A 22,903-nucleotide genomic window follows, 5' to 3' on the forward strand; every position below is an offset into this window, starting at 1 on the left:
ATTGAATGGCCAAGCAGGCTGAATGGCCTATTCCTGTTCCTATGTAAAGGAGGACCAAGAAAAAGATTAGGAATGGAAAAATAGAATATCATAGTAAACTAGCAAGAAACATAAAAACGGGCTGTAAAAGCTTCTATAAGTATGCAAAAGGAAAAGATTAGCAAAGACAAATCTGGGTCCATTATAAGTGAAGTCAGGATAATTTCTAGTGGGGAATGAGAAAATGGCAGAGAAACTGTCTGTTTTCACGGAGGAAAATATTAAAAACCTCCCAGAAATAATGGAGAATGACGGGATTAGTGTAAACCAGTAACTGCAAGATATTAATGAGTTAAAACGTACTAGTGAAATTGATGGGGCTGAAAGCAGATCAATCCCCTGAACCTGACGATCTACATCCCAGAGTGTTGAAACAGGTGGCTGTAGAAATAGTAGATGCATTGTTGGTCAACTTTCAAAATTCTATGGACTCTGTAATGGTTCCTGCAGATTGGAAAGTGGCAAATGTAACCCCACTATTTAAAGGAGGGAGAGAGAAAGCAAGGAATTACAGACCTGTTAGCCTAACATCAGTCGTAGGGAAAATGCTAGAATCTATAATAAAGCATGTGATAACAGGACACTTGGAAAATAATGCTCGGATTGGGCTAAGTCAACATCGATTTAAGAAAGAGAAATCATGTTTAACAAACCTGTTGCAGTATTTTGCGGATGGAACTAATAGAATAAATAAGGGGGAACAAGTGGATGAGGATTATTTCGATTTTCAGAAAGCTTTTGATAAGATCCCACACAAGAGTTTAGTAAACAAAACTGGAGTACATGAGATTTGGGGGAATATATTGGCATGGATTGAAAACACATTAATGAATGGAAAACAGAGAGTAGGAATAAATGTGTCACTTTCGGATTGGCAGGCTAGTGGGGTACCGCAAGAATCAGTGCTTGGGCCCAATTATTCGCAATCTATATTAATGATTTGGATGTTGGGATTAAAGATAATATTTCCAAGTTTGCCAATGACACAAAACTAGGGGTAAGTGTGAGTTGTGAGGAGGATGCAAAGACACTTCAAGGGGATTTGGAGGGGTTGGGCGAGTTGTCAAACATTTGACCGATGAAATACAATGTGGAGAAATGTGAGGTTATCCACTTTGGTAGCAAAAAGGGAAATACAGACTATTTCTTAACTGGTGAGAGGCTGGGAAGTGTTGAATTTCAAAAGGACTTTGGTTTCTTTGTTCATGAGTCACTGAAAGTTAACATGCAGGTACAGCGAGCAATTAAGAACGGAAATGTTATTTTGATATTCATTACAAGAGGATTTGAGTGTAACAGTAAAGATCTCTTACTGCAATTATACGGAGCCTTGGTGAGAACGCCCCTGGATTTTTAGTCTCCTTACCGAAGGTAAGGTATTCTTTCCATAGAGGGAGTGCAGCGAAGGTTCGCCAGACTAATTCCTGGGATGGAGGGATTGTCTTATGAGGGAAGATTAAATAGACTGGCCTTCAATCTCTGGAGTGTAGAAGAATGAGAGGTGATCTCATTCAAACATACAAAATCCTTACAGTGTTTGACGCAGGAAGGATGTTTCCTCTAGCTGGGAAGTCCAGAACCAGAGGACACCGTATCAGAACAAGGAGAAGGTCATTTAGGACTGAGATGAAGAGGAAGTTTTTCACTCAGAGGGTGGTGAATCTTGGGAATTCGCTGTTCCAGAGGGCTGTGGAAGTTCAGTTGAGTATACACAAGACTGAAAGCAATACATTTTTGGACATTGAGAATCAAGGGATATGGGGCCCGAGTGAATAAGTGGTGTGTAAGGTCAAAGATTAGCCATGATATTCTTGAATTGCATATACATAAAGTCAGAGAGATACCACGCTGAAACAGGCCCTTCAGCCCACTGAGTCTGTGCTGACCAACAACCACCCACATACTAATCCTACATTAATCCCATATCCCCTACCACCTACCTACACTGGGGGCAATTTACAATGGCTAATTTACCTATTACCCTGCAAGTCTTTGGCTGTGGGAGGAAACCGGGGCACGCAGTCACAGGGAGAACTTACAAACTCACAGAGTCTGTACTCAGAACCGAACCTGGGTCACTGGAGCTGTGAGGCTGCAGTGCCAAACACTGCGCCATTGTGCCACCCCGTATGGTATATCGCTGCTCCTATTTCTTATGTTCTTATGAATGCCGAGTCTCTTGGTGAGATACTGATACACCGCGGCTTGTGGAGAAGCAGGCCAACAGCAATTCTCCGATTATGGTGATTAACTGCGCATATGCAAATACAGAAAGTTGCTGTCCAGTCAACAAATAGCAGTGATCGCTCGTAGCCTCTCCAGAATACTTACCACAAAATCTTCAGCTATAACCACATAAGAACATAGTTGTTGTGACGCTGCAGCGATGGTCAGTTTCGGTATGAAGTAATAAGAGACTTTAATTAAACTGCTACCATTAAATCATTTCACTCAATGGAGAAGAAACCAAATTTATGCCAAATTGAAATCGATTGAATCAAAAATTGGGAGAATTGTATAATGGGCGACGGATCCAATTTCATCCGTTTTACAATTTTGCTAGAAGTGGTATTTAATCCCACTAGGTCAAAGGTTAGCTGGCAAATCTAAAATGACCCCATACAGGGTTTAGAATTTCCGCTGGGGGTTCCATCATTTCCTGTCGAAGCTAAGTTTACGAGCGGAAGAAACCAGGGAGATTTCTGACGATACTTTACTTAGATCAACTGTAAGTCTCCTCCATGACACAAGAATTCAAATTTTTGATACTTATTTCATAATATGTTCACTTTTACATTTAATTCATAGGTTCCTCAATCCACATGTAGTGCGGGCTGCGGACCAGGGACAAGGAAAGCTGTTAGAGAAGGCCAGCCCGTTTGTTGCTTTGATTGCATACCATGTGCAGACGGGGAGATTAGTAATCAAACAGGTGAGAAGAGTATCATCGTACAACATTATTTGCTGTACTCCGCATGGCACTGCTTATAGTATTTTTCCGACATTCAACATTCTAAGGATCTTTACATTAATAGAACCATCGCGATTATTAATACTTTCACACTTTACTAAGAATGGTAGCATAATGATTATGTTATTTGACTAGTACGCGGAGGCCTGGGCTAAGAAGCCAGAGAACATGAGTTCATCTGCTACCGTGGCAGTTTGACAATTTGAGTTGTATATGAAAGAACAATATGGAAATGAAAATCTGGCATCAACTAAAATGACCATTACGCTGTCAGATAAATGAAATGGTTTATGTATGTCCTATGAGCAAGGAAACCTGCCGCTCTTATCCGGTCTGGTCTGTATGCATCTTCAGCCCCGCACCAACGTCGTTCACGCTTAAAGGCCCTCTGGCGTCGTATAGCAAGTTCATTCGTTACAATAAACAAAGAATACGAATGACGAGAATAATAATCTAGATGAAACAGATACTGGCAACAGAAAATTGGACAAAACTGTTATCGGATATAACTATAGATGAATAATGTAGAATTTAGCTTAAAAGAGGACCAGTATATACGCCAAACGGCAATAAACTCTACTTACCAAATTAAAAAAACATGGTAAACAAAAGTGGTGAGAGAAAAAATGAAGCTAAAGTGCCTATGTGGAGACCCAGGGGCACTGGTAGAGATATAAATAACACAAATGGTGCAAAATGTGGAAAGATCAGCAAAAACGGGAAAGGAAAGGAATCTTGCCACGAATATTGCTCCAATTATGTTAGAAATCAAAGGGTAGTCGTGGTTAACGTGGGATATTTGAAACAAATGTGGGTAATATAGTAAGTGAAAATAAGGAAATTGTAGATGTGATTAATAATTATTTTGTGTCAGTCTGCACGATAGAGGAATAGGATAAAATATCTGACATTCCAGGAAAACTAATAATTAATCAAGCACTGCAATAATTAAAGTTAACCTAATCAAGAAAACAGTATTAGAAGAAAAAATAATGCACTAAAGAGTGACAAAACCCCAGGATCTGGTCGTATCCACTCCAGGGTTTTAAAGAAAGTAAATAATGCAATTGCAAATATTTTAGCTATTATCTTTCAAAGCTCTCTTTTATGAGCCACCCATTTTTACCTGCATTGTTTATCAGTAACTTCATGGCCCAACGCATCTCTAAATTTACAATTACACCAAGCCAGGGGGCAAACCCTGGTTCAATGAGGTGTGTAGGAGAGCAAGCCAGGTGCAGCAGCAGGCGCAACTAAAAATGAAGTGACAGCCTCGTGAAACTGGAACACATGGCTACATGCATGCTATCCAGCAGGAGCAGCGTGCAACGTATAAAACGAAGCAATCTCACAACAAACAGATCAGACCAAAGCTCTGCAGTCCAGCCACATCCAGTTATAAATGAATTAGTAAACAGCTAACAGGAAGAGGTGGGAGGAGTGCACTGTCTTTCTCTAGTTCCACCTCTCCACAGGTCACAACACATTTTTAAATGTTTAAATGTTTTACCCAGTTACCAACAATATAGTCTATTTTCATTTCAGAATACAATCCACCAACCAGGTTTCTTTAATAAACAACAAAATGACCAATTTATTATAAAACAAATCTTGTTCAGTAAAGATGCAAAGTTTTAACACACAACCACAACAAATAACCACAACCCACAGGCACATGCATTCTTTTTTCTTTTGGGCCTCCTTATCTCGAGAGACAATGGATACGCGCCTGGAGGTGGTCAGTGGTTTGTGAAGCAGCGCCTGGAGTGGCTATAAAGGCCAATTCTGGAGTGACAGGCTCTTCCACAGGTGCTGCAGAGAAATTTGTTTGTTGGGGCTGTTGCACAGTTGGCTCTCCCCTTGCGCCTCTGTCTTTTTTCCTGCCAACTACTAAGTCTCTTCGACTCGCCACAATTTAGCCCTGTCTTTATGGCTGCCCGCCAGCTCTGGCGAATGCTGGCAACTGACTCCCACGACTTGTGATCAATGTCACACGATTTCATGTCGCGTTTGCAGACGTCTTTATAACGGAGACATGGACGGCCGGTGGGTCTGATACCAGTGGCGAGCTCGCTGTACAATGTGTCTTTGGGGATCCTGCCATCTTCCATGCGGCTCACATGGCCAAGCCATCTCAAGCGCCGCTGACTCAGTAGTGTGTATAAGCTGGGGATGTTGGCCGCTTCAAGGACTTCTGTGTTGGAAATATAGTCCTGCCACCTGATGCCAAGTATTCTCCGAAGGCAGCGAAGATGGAATGAATTGAGACGTCGCTCTTGGCTGGCATACGTTGTCCAGGCCTCGCTGCCGTAGAGCAAGGTACTGAGGACACAGGCCTGATACACTCGGACTTTTGTGTTCCGTGTCAGTGCGCCATTTTCCCACACTCTCTTGGCCAGTCTGAACATAGCAGTGGAAGCCTTACCCATGCGCTTGTTGATTTCTGCATCTAGAGACAGGTTACTGGTGATAGTTGAGCCTAGGTAGGTGAACTCTTGAACCACTTCCAGAGCATGGTCGCCAATATTGATGGATGGAGCATTTCTGACATCCTGCCCCATGATGTTCGTTTTCTTGAGGCTGATGGTTAGGCCAAATTCATTGCAGGCAGACGCAAACCTGTCGATGAGACTCTGCAGGCATTCTTCAGTGTGAGATGTTAAAGCAGCATCGTCAGCAAAGAGGAGTTCTCTGATGAGGACTTTCCGTACTTTGGACTTCGCTCTTAGACGGGCAAGGTTGAACAACCTGCCCCCTGATCTTGTGTGGAGGAAAATTCCTTCTTCAGAGGATTTGAACGCATGTGAAAGCAGCAGTGAGAAGAAAATTCCAAAAAGTGTGGGTGCGAGAACACAGCCCTGTTTCACACCACTCAGGATAGGAAAGGGCTCTGATGAGGAGCCACCATGTTGAATTGTGCCTTTCATATTGTCATGGAATGAGGTGATGATACTTAGTAGCTTTGGTGGACATCCGATCTTTTCTAGTAGTCTGAAGAGACCACGTCTGCTGACGAGGTCAAAGGCTTTGGTGAGATCAATGAAAGCAATGTAGAGGGGCATCTGTTGTTCACGGCATTTCTCCTGTATCTGACGAAGGGAGAACAGCATGTCAATAGTCGATCTCTCTGCACGGAAGCCACACTGTGCCTCAGGGTAGACGCGCTCGGCCAGCTTCTGGAGCCTGTTCAGAGCGACTCGAGCAAAGACTTTCCCCACTATGCTGAGCAGGGAGATTCCACGGTAGTTGTTGCAGTCACCGCGGTCACCTTTGTTTTTATAGAGGGTGATGATGTTGGCATCGCGCATGTCCTGGGGTACTGCTCCCTCGTCCCAGCACAGGCATAGCAGTTCATGTAGTGCTGAGAGTATAGCAGGCTTGGCACTCTTGATTATTTCAGGGGTAATGCTGTCCTTCCCAGGGGCTTTTCCGCTGGCTAGGGAATCAATGGCATCACTGAGTTCCGATTTGGTTGGCTGTATGTCCAGCTCATCCATGACTGGTAGAGGCTGGGCTGCATTGAGGGCAGTCTCAGTGACAGCATTCTCCCTGGAGTACAGTTCTAGGTAGTGCTCAACCCAGCGGTCCATCTGTTTGCGTTGGTCAGTGATTATGTCCCCCGATTTAGATTTGAGGGGGGTGATCTTCTTGATGGTTGGCCCAAGAGCTCTCTTCATGCCATCATACATTCCTCTGATGTTTCCGGTGTCTGAGGCCAGCTGAATATGACTGCATAGGTGTTGCCAGTAGTCGTTTGCGCAACGCCTAGCTGTTCTTTGTGCAGTACTTCTGGCTGCTTTAAGTGCTGCGGATGTTAAATCGCTGGGGGCTTTCTTGTAGTTCAAAAGTGCAATGCGCTTAGCGGCTATGACAGGTTCCAGCTCTTCATTATGAGATTGAAACCAGTCTGCATTTCTCTTCGCACTTTTGCCGTAGGTGGTCAAAGCTGACTCATAGATGGCGTCTCTGATGTGGGCCCACTTGGTCTCAGCATCCCCTGTGGGAGTGTTTTGAAGGGCTGTTACAAGTGAATTTAGAAATTTTTGTAACAGCTGTGGGTGAGAAATTCTGCTCGTGTTGATGCGCGGGTGGCCCTTCTGCTTGGAATGATGCAACTTCTTTGGTCTGAGTCTAACCTTGCTGCACACCAGGGAGTGGTCGGTGTCGCAGTCCACACTGTGGAAGCTGCGTGTGATTTGAACACTGTTTAAGGCGGCTCGCCTTGTGACAATGAGGTCTAGCTGGTGCCAACGACGTGATCTTGGGTGCCTCCATGAAACCTGGTGACAGGGTTTAGTGTGAAAGAACGAGTTGGTGATGCAGAGGTTATGATAGGTACACAACTCAAGCAGTCTCTGCCCGTTCTCATTCATCCTTCCAACGCCATAGCGCCCAAGGCAGGAGGGCCATGAGTCATGGTCGGCCCCAACCCTGGCATTAAAGTCCCCCAGCAGGAATAGGTGTTCGGTGTTGGGGATGCTGCTAATGATGTTATGGAGTTGTTCATAGAACTGGTCTTTAGCTTCAGGTGCGGAACAGAGTGTTGGAGCATAGATGCTGAGTAGGTGTACTGGACCAGAGGTGGTGAGCAGTCGGATGGACAGTATGCGTTCCGAGCCATTTGAGGGAGGCTCTATCATGCTGAGCAAGGAGTTTCTGATGGCGAAGCCCACTCCATGCTGTCTTGGTTCTTCAGGATCCCTGCCCTGCCAGAAGAAGGTGTAGTCTTGCTCTGCTAGAGAGCCACTCGCGGGGAGGCGAGTCTCCTGAAGTGCTGCAATGTCCACATTGAGTCTACATGCATACACACTGGCTAAAGAAAAAATAAAGATGCTTTTCCCTGCAGAGATCTTTTTACAAAAAGAGGCAAAAATACTTTGGCCAAATATTTGTTAATTCTTGAAAGATAAGAAGATATGGAATGATATCAGTTGTCCATTTATTGTGCCATCCCAAATACACGTAGATGGGTGTCATTGGGATCTTTCTGGAGCAGTTTGTTTCAGACACCATCGAGAATTAATCTGGCAGACTTTCCAGGAGAAATGCAGAATCAGGGTTTCAGCTATCACACACCGGATTTTTCAGAGCTTCTCAGAGAGGTGCTGAAAAGATGATCTGGGTGTATCTCTCAGTGAGCCACAAACCCAACTGACTCAAAACAATATTCCAAAATGAAACCAACTATCGACCACCATAAATCTTGACATGTCAGTTCTCTATAAACAACCCCCTCTAATCACCAGGTCTTCTGTTTTTTTATCTAGTTTAAGACATGTGACATCCAGTAAAGGCTGTTTTTAAACAGAAAGCTCAAGTTCTTCCAATAATATTTCAAAAAAAGTCCAGCATATATGGAATCACTTCAGTCCCAAATAATTCCCTCTCCACAATTTTCAACCATGAGTCCTCAAAAAAAATAAAACAGAAGCACTTTCATAACACCTCCATCCTTGGAGGAATGAAACGCCAATTTTAAATGCATTTCATTACAAGGAGTGGAAAAAACCGAAGATGAAAAATATTAAAACATTCACACACGCACACTCTCATTCACTCTTTACCTGCAACTAAAACAGTTCTGCTTTGTACCATATTTGTATTCAGATAAATTAAAGCAAAGTTAAATTCTAGACAACGCATCCGCGATTACATTGTTTTACCCAGCAATGTGGATAATCTTTAAGTGATGGGCTGTAATAGTAAAATTCATTCAAATAGTCTGGCATTCTGGGTTTGACTTTTTCCACAAAGACTAGGGGGTTATTATCAGTATATACCAGTGTACCAGAGTCTTTCTGGGGTCGTGGCTGACACATACCTGCAAATGCTTAATAACCATTAGTAAGCCAGTGTATCTTTGTCCACTGTTGAGTATCTCTTTTGGTGTCGACTTAGATTTTTGGAAAAGTATCCCAGTGGCTTTTCTATGCCCGATTCTTGTAACATGACTGCACCGACCTCAGGTCACTCGCATCAATCGCTATGTTAAAGGGCTTAATGAAACTTGTGGCAGCCAACACCAGTTCATTAATCAAAATGGCTTTCAGCCTCTCAAAAGATGATTGGCATTCTTCTGACCACACTACCTTGGGTTTCGTTTTTAGCAAATCCGTCAATGGAGCAGCTATAGTGCTAAATCTGGTCAAACTTGTGGTAGAAACCACACATCCCCCAAAACCTCATGATTTCTGGTTTAGTCTTCGGGGCAGGGAACTCCATCAATGCTTGTACTTTTGCTGTTCTTGGCAAAATTTGTCCTTGCACTACTATATGCCCTAGGTAGGTTACAAGTGCTTTTGCAAATTCATTTTTGGAAAGGTTTATCACCAATTCATGGAATTGAGTCCATTATCAATGATTTTATAGCAGACCACTTAGAGAACAGTGTTAGAATCCAGCAGAGTCAGCATGGATTTACGAAAGGGAAATCATGCTTGACAAATCTACTAGAATTCTTCGAGGATGGAATGAGTAGAGATGATGACGGGGAGCCAGTGGATGTGGTTTATTTGGACTTTCAGAAGGCTTTCAACAAAGTCCCACATAAGAGATTAACGTGTAAAATGAAAGCACATGGGATTGGGGGGTAGTGTATTGCGATGGATAGAAAATTGGTTGGCGGACAGGAAACAAAGAGTAGGGATAAAGGTTCTTTTCCGAATTGCAGGCAGCGACTAATGGGGTATCACGGGGATCAGTGCTAGGACCCCAGCTATTCACAATATACATTAATGATTTAGATGAGGGAACTAAATTTAATATCTCCAAATTTGCAGATAACACATAACTGGGTGGGAGGGTGAGTTGTGATGAGGATGCAGAGAGGCTTCAGGGTGATTTGGACAAGTTTGAGTGAGTGGGCTAATGCATGGCAGATGCAGTATAATCTGGATAAACGTGAGGTTATCCAATTTGGTAGCAAAAACAGGAAGGCAGATTATTATCTGAACAACTATAAACCAAGAGAGGGGAATATGTAGCGAGACCAGTCACTGAAGGTAAGCATGCAGGTGCAACAGGCAGTAAAAAACGCAAATGGTTTGTTGGCCTTCATACTGAGAGGATTCGAGTACAGGAGCAGGGATGTCTTGCTGCAATTATACAGGGCCTTGGTGAGGACACACCTGGAATATCATGTGAAGTTTTGGTCTCCTTATCTGAGGAAGGATATGGTACTCTTGCTATGGAGAGAGTGCAGCGAAGGTTTACCAGACTGATTCCTGGGATGGGGGACTGACGTATGAGGAGAGATTGAGTCAGTTACGATTATATTCTCTGGAGTTCAGAAGAGTGAGGGGGGATGTCATAGAAACCTATAAAATTCTAACAGGACTTGACAAGGTAGATGCAGAAAGGATGTTCCCGATGGTGGGGGAGTCCAGAACCAGGGGTCATAGTCTAAGGATACAGAGATGAGGAGAAATGTCTTCACCCAGAGAGTGGTGAGCCTGTGGAATTCACTTCCATAGAAAGCATTTGAGGCGAAAACATTGTATTCTTTCTAGAAGAAGTTTGATATAGCTCTTGGGTCTAAAGGGATCAAAGGGTATGGGGTGAAAGTGGGAACAGGCTACTGAGTTGGATGATCAGCCGTGATCATAATGAATGGCAGAGCGAGCTCGAAGGGCCGAATGGCCTACTCATGCTCCTATTTTCTATGTTTCTATGTAATTTTCTAAACAGAGTTTCTAGTTGTTCCAAGTGGTCCTTCCAGGTGTCAATGTATCATCATCAATGTAAAACTTATAGTTAGGAACACTGTCTACCACTTGGTTTAGTAGTGTCTGAAAAGTGGCTGGGGCATTGTTTAGCCTGACTGGCATCATTCAGCATTGGAAAAGAGCATCCAGTGTGATAAAGGCGATATTCCTTTAGCTCGGAGTGTTAAACGAACTTGCCAGTGTTCCGTTAACAAATCTATTTTAGTAAGAAAACTGGCACAACCCACTCTGTCAATACAGTCTTCCAAGCTAGGAATTGGGTAGGAGTCAACCTTTGTTACGGCATTAACCTTTTTGTAGTCTGTGCAAAATCTAGTTGAACCATCAGGTTTACGCGACAGCAACACTGGGAAACTCAGCTGCTTGACTGTGTTCAATTAAGTGATTTTCCAACCTGTATTGGATTTCTGCTTTCACCTGGGCCTGTTTCTCTGGGCTTAAGTGATAAGGACGCTGTTTTATAGAAGAGGATCCTCCTATATCCACATCATGTATGGCAAAGGTTGTACATCCTGGTTTGTCCATACAGACTGCTTTAAATGGTGTGATTAGCCGTGTTAGGTCTTCTCATTGTTCTTCATCTAAATGTAAAAGCATTGTGTCTAATTCCCCAAAGAATTCAGTATTAGCTAACCAGATAGTAGAAGGTTCAATCTGAAATTATTTAGGCCGCCTTCTGCCTCCTCCTCTCCATCCCTTTTATCCATCACTTCACTACTATATGACATATCTGTGCTGCTTTATCCTCCTTCCAGCAGTGATATTGTTTCAACATATTGATATGACACAGCCGATTCTTTTTCCGGTGATCTGGGGTGTCAATCAAATAATTTACTTCACCAATTTTTGGTTTCTTATCCGTGCTTTGAATGGTTCACCCTGTAAAGGCAGTAATACTTACACCTCATCCCCTGGTTAAGAAGTTCGTGTTTTGGCATGCTTGACTGCCCCTTTATTCATGGTTGTTTATGAAGCTTTAAGGTGCTCCTGAGCCACTTTGCAGGCTCTCGTGAGCTGCTCCTGGAACATGGATATATAATTTAACACGGAACATTCGCCCCTCTGTTCTAAAAACTTTTCTCTGATTAGTTTTAGAGAACCTCTTACCTCATGTCCATAAACTAATTCAAAAGGACTAAATCCGGCAGACTCATTAGATGAATCCCTAAAGGCAAACAAATGAAATTCTAGCCCTTTGTCCCACTCATGGGGATATTCATGACAATATGCCCTAATCAGCGTTTTGAGGGTCTGATGGTATCATTCTAAAGCTCTTTATGTCTATGGGTGGTATGCTGAAGACTTTAACTGTTATACCCAAATTACTCATAACTTCCTGGAAAGTCTTAGACATAAAATTAGAACCTTGATCCAAGTGGATCTCATTAGGTAGTCCATATCGAGTGAAGAACTAGTTAACATTTCTACCACTACCTTAACAGAAATTGTTCTCAAGGTAAGGGCCTCTGGGAACCGAGTAGCCATATCCAAAATAGTAAGTGTATATTTGTGTCCCACTTTTGTATTCGGTAAAGTTCCCACCAGTCCACCAACACCCTACTAAATGGCATCTCAAAAACAGGTATGGGAATTAGAGGTGCCAGTTTTATCACAGGTTGTGGTTTTCCCACAATCTGGCACGTAAAGCATGTTTTACAAAACTGCACCACGTTCTTGGAAAGAGCCAGCCAGTAAAAATGTAGACTGCTACGTGATTGGGTCTTCCAGATCCCTACATTCCCCACAATCGGAATGTTATGGGCTATCCTTAATATTTCCTGGTGATACTTGGGCAGTACCACTATCTGGTAAACAACCATCCATTCCCCATCTGGAGGTCTGCGAGGAGGTCTCCATTTCCTTATCAGAATCCCATTTTTAATATAGTAGCTCCCTTTGCCTCTGCTTCATTTAAAGCCAATTGTGCAACTTTACTTAGTTCTGGATTGGCTTACCGATCCTTGATCAGAAAAGACTTACTGAATATTTCCTTTGGATTATCCAAATCCGAAAATAAATTTTCAGATATTTGTCTATCTGTCTGTGGTGCCAATTTGGTCCCCCAACAGTGGAACTTGTTTAGCCATTTCTCAGGTTACTACGCATTAAGGATTTGTGGAACCTTTTCCTGCAGCTGCTCTATCTCTTGAAATTCACTTGGTCCTTCTGTGGCTAATCGAAAAGCAATTACATTCGTTCCAGCTAAGTTACTCCCCAGGAGCAGGTCAACTCTGTCACAGGGAAACTATGGACAACTCTTATAGTTACCATTCCAGACATTAGGTCACACTGTAGATGCACCCAATACAAAGATACGGGTATATAATCCCCACCACCACCATTCGCTAACACTTTGGCATTCAGTGCACTCTCTGGTGGAAAAGTTATGCCTTTTCCCAGCAAAAGAGTTTGGGAGGCTTATGTATCCCTAAGTATAAATCCCTTGAGGGATAAGGAGTTACTTTTCCTTTTGACAAGAATTCCCTATAACTCTCAGGTATCTTGTTCATGTCCCCCTCAATCACAGCCGTCTTCTTAATTGGCCTTACAGCTGCAGGTCGAGCTACAGCTTTCTCTGTCGCAGTCTCAGTCAGGGCACCTTTCTCTGCTTTGGCCTTTGGTACCCCAATAAGTCCCATAGGTTTACCCTGCAACTTCCAGCATTCTGCATGAAGATGTCCCACCTTGTGGCAATGGTAACACTTAGGCTTTTGGACCTCACTTCACCCTCAACATCTTCCTTCTGGCCTGAGGAGCAGATCCCAGGCATTCCTAGCTATCCCTGCTTGCCCCCAGCTACTTGCCTTCCTTTTAACCTCTCAGCTTCTATCCTTCTCGGGTTGGTAGGGGCGACGGACAAAGGGTTTGGGCTTGCAAACAAGCTTGCTATCATCAGCGATCTCAGCTGCCTGACTGGCTGTTGAATTTTTCTGGTTCTCTGCATGGGTTCTTACTAACAGAGGAAGTGATTTTTTTTATTCTTCCAGGAGAATTATTTCCCAAAGGGTCTCATACCTTTATGGCCTCTACCTTTAATGCCCGCATCCAATGATCAAACTTAATTTGCTTTCTCCTCTAAAATTCTATTTAAGTCTGCCTAGATTGTCTCCGGCAGTTCCAACATTTCTGCCTGTAAGATATAGGGACTAACATATAAGCAGGGAAGAAATTAAAAATGCCTCTACGTCCCTTTCCTGTAACCTCGGTGGGACATGCACAAATGTAAACAGCTCTCCATTGGGTCCTTGGCTGGAGTCAGGTCTTTCCACACCAGAATTTTCACTGGAGTCAAGGCCACCCTTTAGTTCTAGCTTTCTTAATTTAAATATCCTTTCTTGCTCCATTTCTTCTTTTTCTCTTTCTCTTTCTTTTACTCTCTCCTGCCTCTCTTCTTCCCTTTGAAATGCCTTGTCTTTCTCTTTTTTTCTTTTTGAAGTGCTTCCCTTTCAACTTCAAGTTTCTTTATTGCGAATTCTCTTTCCTGTTTAAGCTGCTTCATCTGCTACTTAATTCTAGATAATTCAACTGAATTATCATCTGGATTGCCTTTTCCTTCTTCCAATTTCAAATGCTATCCTATTACTTCAATTATGTCTGCTTTCTTAGCCCGTGGTTTTAATTCCAACTTCACATTTTCTATCAATTCTTTTAGCCTAGCCTTGGTTAAGTTTTTTTCAAATCACTCAAGGATAAGTCCTCACTCCTGAGAAAGGACGTAGCAACACTGAAAGCCATATTGGTAGTCTAAACTATATTCTAATGCACAAGAAAGCTGGTGTTTTGCTTTTCCCCTTTTCAATTACTATTACCCCACTTACAATTGCATGTCGTCAGCTTTGGGTTATACTACACAGAGCTCCCAATTATATGTTATGACCCGGGTGGGTAGAGTGCACAGTCTTTCTCGAGATCCACTTCTCCACAGGTCACAACATATATTTAAATGTCTACCCAGTTACTGATACGGCCAATAATATAGTCTATTTGTATTTCAGAATAAAATCCACGAACCAGGTTTCTTAAATAAACAACAAAATTATCAATTTACTACAAAACATGACTTGTACAGTAAAGTTGCAAAGCTTTAATACATAGATTGAAATAAGTATACCTATATACAATTCTAAAATATCACCAACACACACGCACACACAAACTGGTTAAAGAAAAACTGAGGAAGTTTTTCTCTGCAGCGATCATTTTACAAAGAAAGAAAAAAATATTTTGTCCAAATACTTGTTAATTCTTGAAGAAAAAGGAAAAGGTATGGAATGATATCAGTTGTCCCATTATATGATATCCCAAATACACACAGACAGCTGCCACTATCTTGTTGGAGAAGACCTTTTCAGGTGGAATTGGGAATTAATCTGGCAGGCTTTCCAGGAGAAATGCAGCATTGGGCATTTCAGCTATCACACATTGGATTTTGCAGGGTTTCTCAGAGAGGTGGAGAATAGATGAGTTGAGTGTATCTCTCAGTCCCAAACGACTCAAAACAAAACAATGGGGAGATCGTGTCTAACAAACCTGATTGAATTTTTTGAGGAGGTGACAAGGTGTGCAGATGAGGGTAAAGCAGTTGATGTAGTCTATATGGACTTCAGTAACGCTTTTGATAAGGTCCTGCATGAGAGATTGGTCAAGAAGGTAAGATCCAGGGCAATTTGTCAAATTGGATCCAAAATTTGCTTAGTGGAAGGAGGCAGAGGGTAATGGTCGAGGGTTGTTTTTGTGAATGGAGGCCTGTGACCAGTGGTGTACCGCAGGGATCCGTTATGGGACTCTTGCTGTTTGTAGTGTACATTACTGATTTAGACGTGAATATAGGAGGTATGATCAGCAAGTTCACAGTTGACACGAAAATTGGTGGTGTTGTAAGTAGTGAGGAGGAAAGCCTTAGATTGCAGGACGATATAGTTGGGCTGGTGAGATGGGCGGAGCAATGGCAGATGAAATTTAATCCTGAGAAATGTGAGGTGATGCATTTTGGGAGGACTAGCAAGTCAAGAGAATATACAATGGACGGTAGGACCCTAGGAAGTACAGAGGTCAGAGGGACCTTGGTGTACTTGTCCATAGATAACTGAAAGCAGCAGCACAGGTAGATAAGGTGGTTAGGAAGGCATATGGGATACTTGCCTTTATTAGCCGAGGCATATAATGTCAGAGCAGGGCGGTTATGATGGAGCTGTATAAAACGCTGCTTAGGCCACAGCTGGAGTACTGTGTACAGTTCTGGTCACCACATTATAGGAAGTATGTGATTGCACTGGAGAGGGTGGAGAGGAGATCCACCAGGATGTTGCCTGGGCTGGAGCATTTCAGCTATGAAGAGAGACTGGATGGGTTGGGGTTGTTTTCCATGGAACAGAGAAGACTGAGGGTTGAACCAGATTGAGGTATGCAAGATTATAAGGGGTATTGATTAGATAGATAGGAAGAGACGTTTTCCTTTAGTGGAGGGGTCAATGACCAGAGGGCATAGAAAGAAAGTAAGGAGCAGGAGGTTTAGAGGGGAATTGAGGAAACATTTTTTTCACCCAGAGGGTGGTTGGAATCTGGAACACACTGCCTGAAGGAGTGGTAGAGGCAGGAACCCTCATAACACTTAAGAAGTACTTAGATGAGCACTTGAAACGCCATAGCATACAAGGCTACGGGCCAAGTGCGGGGAACGGGATTAGAGTGGATGGGTGCTTGATGGTTGGTGCAGACGCATTGGGCTGAAGGGCCTGTTTCTGTGCCCTATAACTCTATGACTCTAATATTCAAAATGGAATCAAATCTTTCCGCCATAAATCTTGACATGTCATTTCTCTGTAAACAACTGCCCCTAATCACCAAGGCTTCTGTTGTTTATCTAGCTTAAGACATCCAGTAAATGTTTTTCAACAGAATGCTTCCAATGACCTCTTATTGCAAAACAATCCAAAGTCCAGCATGTATCGAATCACTTCAATCCCAAACGAATCCATCTCCTCAATCTTCAACCACGAGTCTTCAAAACAATTTTAAAAAGAAGCAGTTTCATAATACAAGCTTGAACTATTTGAATCACAGAATCACAGAATCGTTACAACACAGAAAAAGGTCATTCGGCCTATCATGTGCACACTGGCTCTCTGAAAGAGCAACTCCCTCAGTTCCATTCCGCTGTCTCTGCCCATAACCCTGTACATCCTTCCTTTTCATATAACTGTCCAATTCCCTTTTGAATGCTTCAATTGAACATGCCTCCACTACATTCTCAGGCAGTGCATTTCATACCTTAACCACTCACTGCGTGAAAAAGTTTTTTCTCATGTCAATTTTCCTTCTCATACCAAATACTTTAAATCTGTGCCCTGCCGTTCTCAATCCTTTCACGAGTAGGAACAATTTCTCTCTATCTATTCTGTCCAGACCCCTCATAATTTTGAAAACCTCTATCAAATCACCTCTCAGCCTTTGCTTCTCCAAGGAAAACAGTGCTAACTACTCCAATCTATCTTCATAACTGAAATTCCACATCCCAGGAACCATCCTCATGAATCTTTTCTGTACTCTCTCCAATGCCCTCATGTCAAGTGCAGTGCCCAGAATTGGACACAATACTCCAGCTGAGGCTGAACTAGTGTCTTATACAAGTTCAACATAACTTCCTTGCTCTTGTACTCTATGCCCCTATTAATCAACCCAGGATACCGTTTGCTTTATTAACTGCTCTCTCAACCTGCCCTGCCACCTTCAATGAAGTACGCACATATACACCTAGGTCCCTCTGCTCCTGCACCCCCTTTAGAATTATACTCTTTATTCTATATTGTTTCTCCATGTTCTTCCTATCAAAATGAGTCACTTCACATTTCTCTGCATTGAAGTTTATCTGCCACCTGTCTACCCATTCCGCCAATTTGTCTATGTCCTTTTGAAGTTCTACACTATCCTCCTCACAGTTCATAATGTTTCCAAGTTTCATATCATCTGCAAACTTTGAAATTGTGCCCTGTACACCAAGATCTAGGTCATTAATATATATCAGCAAAAGCAAGGGTCCCAATACTGATCCGTGGGGGACTCCGCTGCAAACCTTCCTCCAGCCCGAAAAACATCCATTAATCCCTGCACTTTGTTTCCTGTCACTCAGTCAATTTTGTATCCATGTAGCTACAGTCTCTTCTATTCCATGAGCTACAAGTTTGCTCACAAGTCTGTTGTGTGGCATTGTACCAAAAGGTGAAAGTCCATGTACACCACATCAACAGCATTGCGCTTATCATCTCTCTCTGTTAACTCCTCAAAAAACTGCAGTTAAACATGATTTTCCATGAGGAAATCCTTGCTGGCTTTCCTTAATTAACTTGCATTTGTCCATGCGACTACTGATTTTGTCCCAAATTATTCTTTCTAGAAGCTTTTCCACCACCAAAGTAAAACTAACTGGCCTGTAGTAGCTGGGCTTATTTTTGCACCCTTTTTTGAACAAGGGAGTAACGTTTGCAATTCTCCAGTCCTCTGACACAACCCCAGAACCTAACGAAGACTGGAAAATTGTGGGCAGTGCCTCTGCGATTTCCACCGTCACTTCCCTTAGTATCCTTGGATGCATCTCACCCAGCCCTGGTGCTTTATCCACTTTAAGTACTGCCAGCCTATCTAGTACTTCCTCATTATCAATTTTAAACCCCTCTAATGTCTGACTTACCTTCTTTCTCAACATTGCCTGGGTTGCATCTTCTTCCTTTGTAAAGACTGATTCAAACTGTTCGCTTAATATCTAAGCTATGCCCTCTGCCTCCATGTGTAAATCCACTTTCTGGTCCCTAATCGGCCCCACTCCCCCTTTTACAACACTTTTACTATTCATATCCCTATAGAAAACTTTGCAATCATTTCAGCCAGAAGTGCCGACAGGATGGCTGATCTGGGCCTCCTCCTGATGTCCCCACCAGATGCTTTTATTATATTTTTCCTACATGGGATGTGAGTGTCGCTGGCTAGGCCACAATTTATTGGTCATCCTTAAGTGTGCTTGAGAAGGTGGTCGTGACCTGCCTTCTTGAAACGCTGCAGTCTTTGTGGTGTAGGTGCACCAACTGTGCTGTTAGGAAGGGAGTTCCAGGATTTTTACCCAGTGATAGTGAAGGAATGGTGATATACTTCCAAGTAAGGATGCTGTGCGGTTTGGAGGGGAACTTGCAGGTTGTGGTGTCCCCATGCATCTGCTGCCCTTGTTCTTCTAGCTGGTGGAGATCGCAGGTTTGCAAGATGAGTTGCTGTAGTGTATCGTGCAGCTGATACACACTGCTAACACTGTGTATTGGTGGTGGAGGGAGTGAATGTTGCCAATCAAGCCGGCTGCTTTGTCCTGGATGGTGTCTAGTTTCTTGAGTGTTGTTGCAGCTGCATCCATCGGGGCAAGGATTCCATTGCACTTCTGACATGGGCCTTGTAGATGGTGGACGTGCATTTGGGAGATTGGAGGTGAGTTACCTGTCGCAGAATTCGTAGCTTCTGACCTGTTCTTGTAGCCACAGCATTTCTATGGCTGGTCCAGTTCAGCTTCTGGTCAATGGTGACCCCACAGGATGTTGATAATGGGGGATGCAGCGATGATAATGCTGTTGAAAATCAAGGGGAGATGGTTAGATTCTCTTTTGTTTGAGATTGTTATTGTCTGTCAATTGTGTGGGGTCTGAATGTTATTTGCCATTTATCAGCCTGAGCCTGGATGTTGTTCTGGTCTTGCTGCATCTGGACACGGGCTGCTTCAGTGTCTGAGGAGTTGCAAATGGTACTGAACATTGATCAATCATCAGCGAACATTCCCTACCTCTGACATTATGATGGAGAGAATAGTTTTGATGAAGCAGCTGAAGATAGTTGAGCCTAGCAGACTACCCAGATAAACTCCTACAGTGATGTCCTGGGAGTGAGATGACTGACCTCCAGCAAGCTAACCATCTTCATTTGTGCCAGGTATGACTCCAACCAGTGGAGAGTCTTTCCCCCGATTCCCATTGACTCCAGTTTTGCTAGGGCGTCTTGATGCCATGCTTGGTCAAATGCTGCCTTGATGTCAAGGGCAGTTATCTAACCTCACCTCTTGATTCAGCTCTTTTGCCCATGTTTCGTCCAGGGCAGTAATGAGGTCAGGATCTGAGTGGTCCTGGTGGAACCCAAACTGAGCGTCCATGATCAGGTTATTGTTGAGCAAGTGCCACTTGATAGCACTTTCGATGACCCCTTCCATAATTTGCTGATGATCGAGAGAAGACTGGTAGGGTGGTAATTGGCCCAGTTGGATTGGTCCTGCTTTTTGTGGACAGGACATGCCTGGGCAATTTTCCACATTGCCAGGTAGATGCCAGTGTTGAAGTGGTACTGGAACAGATATGTTAGGGGTGCAGCTAGTTCTGGAGCGCAGGTCTTCAGTACTATTGCCAGAATGTTGTCAGGGCCATAGCCTTTGCTGTCTCCAGTGCCTTCTGCCATTTTTCGATATCACGTGGAGTGAATCGGATTGGCTGAAGATGGGCATCTCAGAAGGAGGCCGAGATGTTCTGGCTGAAGATTGTTTCAAATGCTTCAGCCTTTTCTTTTGCATTGATGCGCTGGGCTCCCCCTTCATTGAGGATGGGGGCATTTGTGGAGCCTCCTCCTCCTCCTATTAGTTGTTTTATTGTCCACCAACATTCATAACTCGATGTGGCCGCATTGCATAGCTAAAATCTGATCCTTTGTTTGCTGGTGTTCAGATATTAAATTCAATCCATGTGATAGCAAGGAAAAGCTGAGTACACTGGGTACAGAAACGTCTCTGGGCCCGAACAGCATTCTGCCTTTAGGCCGGAATTTTACACCGCCCCACTGGGTCGGATGGTGGCATGGGTCGGCGTAAAATTGAGCGGAAGGCTCCGGAAGGCCTACCCGCCCCAATTCCACCTACGGACAAGTTACAGAGGTCAGGTGGGGGGTTGGAGAGTGGGAAATGGCCCGCCCACCCGAGGCTAATCAAGACCCTTAAGTGGCCACTTAACAGCCACTTAAGGGCCGTCCCCCGCCTCCACGGGTATTTTACCCGTGGCAAACGGGTATGCTGGGGACGTGAAAGGCCGCCCAGTGTTAGCTGCCGGTCTTTCCGTATCCCGGGCGGGGGGGAGGGGGAGCATGGCAGTCGGGCACAGGGTCCACCATTGAGGGCCGCCCCCGCTACCCAACCCACACCGGGACCCAAGTAACCCCCTCCCCCCAAAGGACCACTCCAGCCTCACCAGGGAAGCACCGATCCCCCTGGTGAGGCATGCCCCTACTTACCTTCCCTCCTTGATTCATGGCTTCAGCTTGGCTGCAGTCCCAGCAGTCGCCACCGCTCCCGGTGGCGCTGCTGGGACTACGAAATGCCAGCCCGCTGATTGGCCGGCAGCTCACTGAGGCGGGACTTCCTCCTTCAAGTGGGTGGATGTCCCACCTCAGTACAGTTAAAGCCTGGGGATCTATAAAATACAGGACAGATCCCCAGGCTAGGTGGAAAGCGGGTTCGCTACCTTCTGTCACATCGGCGTCTGACTCCCGTCCATCCACAGTAAAATTCCAGCCTTAGTGTTGAGGAATTGTACTCCAAAGTATCAAGAAAGCAAATGCACATGGGTAGCAAGGTAATTTGATAAGGTGAATTCAAAATTGGCTTAGCTGTAGGAGACAGAGAGTGATGGCAGACGGCTGTTTTAGTGACTGGAAGCCAGTGTCCAGTGGCATACCACAGGGATCTATGCTGGGTCCCCTATTGTTTGTCATTTATATAAATGACATAGATGACTATGTGGGGGGTAGGATCAGTAAGTTCGCGGATGATACAAAGATTGGCCGAGCAGTTAACAGTGAGGTGGAGTAATTTAGATTACAGGTTACGGGATGGTCAAATGGGCAGAAAAGTGGCAGATGGAATTTAACGCTGAAATGTGTGAGGTGATACACTTTGGAAGGAGTAATGTGACACGGAAGTATTCAATGAATTGCCTGACACTGGGAAGTTCCGAGGAACAAAGGGACCTTGGCGTGTTTGTCCATAGATCTCTGAAGGCAGAAGGGCAGGTTAATAGGGTGGTGAAAAAGGCATATCGGACACTTGCGTTTATCAGTTGAGGCATAGATTACAAATGCAGGGAGGTCATGTTGGAGTTGTACAGAACTTTGGTAAGGCCACAGCTGGAGTACTGTGTGCAATTCTGGTCGCCACATTATAGGAAGGATGTGATTGCATTGGAGGGGGTGCAGAGGCGATTCACCAGGATGTTGCCTGGCATGGAACATTTAAACTATGAAGAGAGGTTGGATAGGCTTGGGTTGTTTTCACTGGAGCAGAGAAGACTGAGGGGTGACCTGATTGAGGTGTACAAGATTATGAGAGATATGGACAGGGTGGATAGGAAGCAGCTGTTCCCCTTAGTTGAAGGGTCAGTTACGAGTGGTCACAAGCTTAAGGTGAGGGGCGGGAGGTTTAAGGGGATTTGAGGAAGACCTTTTTTACCCAGAGGCTGGAGATGGTCTGGAATTCCCTGTCTGGGAGGGAGGTAGAGGCAGGTTGTCTCACATTCTTTAAAAGGTACCTGGATGAGCACTTGGCACGTCATAACATTCAAGGCTATGGGCCCAGTGCTGGCAAATGGGATTAGGTAGACAGGACAAGTTTTTAATGCATCGGTGCAGAGTTGATGGGTTTAAGGGCCTCTTCTGCACTGTATTATTCTGTGAAAATTAGCCACACTCTAGTGAAGCTGTTCCATTACAGTCTCAACTCTGGCCATTTGCCTGGCAACTTGTAAAATTGCCCAAGTATGTGCCATCCACAATAAGCACAAAAATCCAATCTTGCCAATTATCGCTTCATCAATCGACTCAATTATCGGCAATGGAAGGTGTCATGGACAGTGCCGTAATGTGGCACTTACTCATCAATAACCTGCTCATGGATGCTCAGTTTTTTTTTCTGCCAGGGCTCCATAGGCCAAAGAGGTGAGATAAGAGTGACGGTTCTTGGCATCAAGGTAACATTTGACCAAGTGTATTATCAATGAGCCTTGTAAAATTTAAGTAAATGGGAATCGAGGGGAAGTAATGTAGAATTTAGATACAGACTTCCACAGCCTACTTGAAGCCAACAAAAAGAATGTAACCCATCAGCTAA

At 43.9% G+C, this 22,903-nt stretch overlaps 1 protein-coding gene across 1 annotated transcript in view; it reads left to right on the forward strand.

Moving 5' to 3' along the window:
* LOC137375093 (extracellular calcium-sensing receptor-like) overlaps positions 1 to 22,903 on the forward strand; it is a 49,369-nt gene that overhangs the window by 25,178 nt on the left and 1,288 nt on the right. Inside the window, exon 7 of the mRNA XM_068041721.1 lies at positions 2,848 to 2,971. Coding sequence (XP_067897822.1) covers positions 2,848 to 2,971 — 124 coding nt within the window. The remainder of the gene's footprint in view (positions 1 to 2,847; positions 2,972 to 22,903) is intronic.

The sequence above is a fragment of the Heterodontus francisci genome, chromosome 11, assembly GCF_036365525.1.
Source record: "Heterodontus francisci isolate sHetFra1 chromosome 11, sHetFra1.hap1, whole genome shotgun sequence".
In the NCBI taxonomy this organism is placed as follows: Eukaryota; Metazoa; Chordata; class Chondrichthyes; order Heterodontiformes; family Heterodontidae; genus Heterodontus; species Heterodontus francisci.